Source organism: Populus euphratica, unplaced genomic scaffold, assembly GCF_000495115.2.
Source record: "Populus euphratica unplaced genomic scaffold, PopEup_1.0 scaffold3378.1, whole genome shotgun sequence".
Lineage (NCBI taxonomy): Eukaryota > Viridiplantae > Streptophyta > Magnoliopsida > Malpighiales > Salicaceae > Populus > Populus euphratica.
The window spans coordinates 1,249-4,551 of record NW_011503197.1 but is presented as its reverse complement, the minus strand read 5'-3'; the positions used below and the strand labels follow the sequence as shown (position 1 = coordinate 4,551).

Sequence of the window (3,303 nt, the reverse complement as noted above, 5' to 3'; positions counted from 1 at the left end):
ATAACCTTATAGAAATAGTTTTTTTTTTAATTAAATTCTTGGACCAAAATAACCTTATAGAAATAGTTTTTTTTTCAATTAAATTCTAAGTCCAAAGTGACTAAATAATCAAAAATGAAATTGAAAGGAAAAACAATTAAAATATATATAAAAAAATCAAATTTATTTTTTAAATTTATAATTTAAGTTATGATACTGAAATAAATAAATTTAATATCAAATAATAAAAATAATATATAAGGAGGGCCCTCCTCAATTAGTTTATGTTAATATCTACATAATAAAAAAGTTAAATTATTAAATTGTTCATGTACCATGTCAATTTGTTTCAGTTGGTCCATATACCATTTTGTTTTGTTTATTTCTTTTTGAATTATATTTTCTTGGTTGAATGTGTTTTTTGATTAAATATACAGTAAATCATGGTTATTTTAAGACACACGAAATATTTTAAATGAGGGCATGGCCTTCTTTTCATGGCTGGTGCAGCCCATGTTAAGTCCATGAAGCAATTGTTGGCCCATTTGGCTGACCGGGTTTGTCTCAACTCACACAAACCATCAACAAGTTCACCGTACCAGTCATCGTCCACAGAGCTTATCACTTCAAAACACATGCTCGCCATTCATCCAAAGCCAGAGCCAAGGCTAAGATCATGGCACCCACCCATTGTAGCCAATCTTCAAACCATCTCTTCTCTTCCATTCAAAACAAGAGTATTTCCTGCAAGAAAAACTACCAACACTTTAAATGAAAGCAATGAGACAGAAAGATCATCAGCGGGCAAGATTAAACGCCTTGTTCTGTCCAAGGAAGGTAGAACCAAGCTTAACTCATACCCTGACAGAGAATTTTATTCCTATCCACGCTTTGTGACCCATGTTGATGATGGATTCATTTCCACACTGACTAATCTATACCAAGAGATGTTGAGACCTGACTCGGAAATCCTTGACCTCATGAGCTCTTGGGTTAGCCATCTACCGAAACAAGCTGTGTACAAAAGAATAGTGGGACATGGGCTCAATGCACAAGAGCTTGCCAGAAACCCAAGACTGGATTATTTTTTTGTGAAGGATCTCAATCAAGATCAAAAGCTTGAACTAGAGAGTAGCAGTTTTGATGCCGTGCTATGCACTGTTAGTGTGCAGTATCTCCAACAGCCAGAGAAGGTCAGATTGATTAGTGTAATCTTAATTTATATGCCCATGTCAGCAGAATTTGCAATTAAGAAGCCTAATTTGATTTGATTTTGTTATTATAGGTGTTTGCAGAGGTGTTTCGAGTGCTAAGGCCTGGTGGGGTATTCATTGTGAGCTTTAGCAATCGTTTGTTCTATGAGAAAGCCATTAGTGCATGGAGGGATGGCACTGGATACAGTCGGATACAATTAGTTGTGCAGTATTTTCAATGTGTGGAAGGGTTCACACAACCAGAAATTATTCGAAAACTACCTGCAGCAGCAGCTGGCCCTCAACAGGAGAAATCACCCTTTAGTTGGATCATGAGGCTGCTTGGATTGGTGTCTGGATCAGATCCTTTCTATGCTGTGGTAGCTTACAAGAACTTCAAACCTGTGTATGAATAAGAGATGTATCTGTCTATTTGGAAGGTTTTTTCTTTTCATCTTACAATTTAACAAGAATCCCATGAGATATAATGAACTGAGTCTTGGTATCTGAAACTATGCAGAATAAATTGAAATAATTCTATGGCTACCCTTCAATCCAGCAGCACTAAAGTGCTTACAGTCAAAGCACATTCATGAGCTCAATAAAACGTGCAAAATTTAACTGTCTTATGATCGTATATAGTGTTGGATCGAGCTGGAGATATTTACATATATAGATGTATCTTCTCTTAATCTCTTTATACTTCATGGCCCCAAGAGATTAGGGAAAATTATTTGGAATTAATTACTAGGTTTGCGACTCTCAAATATCCCTCTACCCTTCAATTTGCAATACGACTGTACTAATGTTCTTAACAAAACTAGTGGTACTACTTGAGAATTTTTCACCATTCTTAACTGGGATGTGTTCATTTGAATCTCTAGGCAGTTGATCCTCGGTTTTGAGTCCTTAACCAAATGATCCAATGTGCTAATGCCCCAGTGAATCAGCAATCAGTTACTCTTTTTTTTTTTTTTTTTGACAATAAGAGTATCCTTGGACCAATTTGCTTTCTAATTAATTTTAAAGGCGCACTCCTTCCATGATTTGATGTATTCAAGAAAAAAACATAATAAATTCTTTAAGATGCTAATTTCAAAATTTAAACATAAGTGGAGGAAAATAATAGACGTCTTGAAGCCAATCTCTTATTGTTATCACCAGTGTATTACTATATCACTTGGTTAACTAATTATTATGATAAAAACCTCCTTTTTGCATATATTAGTAGAATAATCAACGAGAACTATTCGAGGACGGTAAATCATTCTTTCCCTTTCATAGATGTTCATTGAAACAATGTTTTTTTTTTTTTGAACTTCATTCATTACCATTTAGTTTATTAGTTTATTAATTTATTGTGAATTAAATTTTATAATTTTTTTTCATCAAGTTATTCTAGAAGTATTATAATTTGAAAACACATTAGCAATACATATTTATTTTTATACATTAAAAAAAAAATTTAGCTAACATGTAACATAACACTTATAAAAATCTAGTCTATATCTATAATAACAAAACCTATAGGGTGTGAGATTTTTAGTGTAATTTTAGATATAAATTATTGTAGATTATTGTAGTTAAATTATCTTTGCCCCCCCCCTTTTTTTTTTTTAAGTAAGCTTTGGGTTTGTGGGTAGAATAATTTTTTCATAGAGATTCATTGGTTATTGTTGATTTGAGAGATGCAAAATGATCTTTACATAAAAAAATTAAAAAAAATTAAAATAATTATATTACCTTTAAAAAAAAGTAAAAAAGTTATAAGCATGGAAGGGTTTTTTTTATCATTTTATTTTTTAATGCACAATGTAAGTACTTCCATACCCTTGAAACCAAAATTTTAAAACTATCATCTAGACGCTATGTGGATTTTTTATGCTAGTTTTTTCATTATATACAGTGTGAACGAGGATTAATTTGGTTTTTTAAAGGATATATAAAAAAAAATAAAAAATTGCAGGTAGCTGGGGAACATGCGCCAGCATGAAGGGCAAGGTCGTTGCGTTCAAGCAGCACATGCATCCTCCTCCGGCAGCCAAGAATATCTGACTGTCGTGTCCCCAAAACTGTCGAGTAGAGATGTTTTTAATGAGATGGTGCGTGCATCATCGTTCATGGCCGTTGC

At 33.0% G+C, this 3,303-nt stretch overlaps 1 protein-coding gene across 1 annotated transcript; it reads left to right on the top strand.

Annotated features, from left to right (window-relative positions):
- The first annotated feature begins 564 nt into the window (after positions 1–564).
- LOC105119695 (uncharacterized) lies at positions 565–1,714 on the top strand. The gene is made up of 2 exons (XM_011017861.1): positions 565–1,172; positions 1,265–1,714. The coding sequence occupies exons 1-2, from the start codon at positions 615–617 to the stop codon at positions 1,586–1,588; spliced, it is 882 nt and encodes a 293-aa protein (XP_011016163.1). The 5' UTR covers positions 565–614; the 3' UTR covers positions 1,589–1,714.
- The last annotated feature ends 1,589 nt before the right edge of the window (positions 1,715–3,303 follow it).

Excerpts from the sequence above, each read along its gene's own strand:
- LOC105119695 (XM_011017861.1), top strand. The coding sequence starts at position 615 with ATGCTCGCCATTCATCCAAAGCCAGAGCCAAGGCTAAGATCATGGCAC. Across the intron at positions 1,173-1,264 it reads ATCTCCAACAGCCAGAGAAG|GTGTTTGCAGAGGTGTTTCG; the intron begins GTCAGATTGATT and ends TTGTTATTATAG.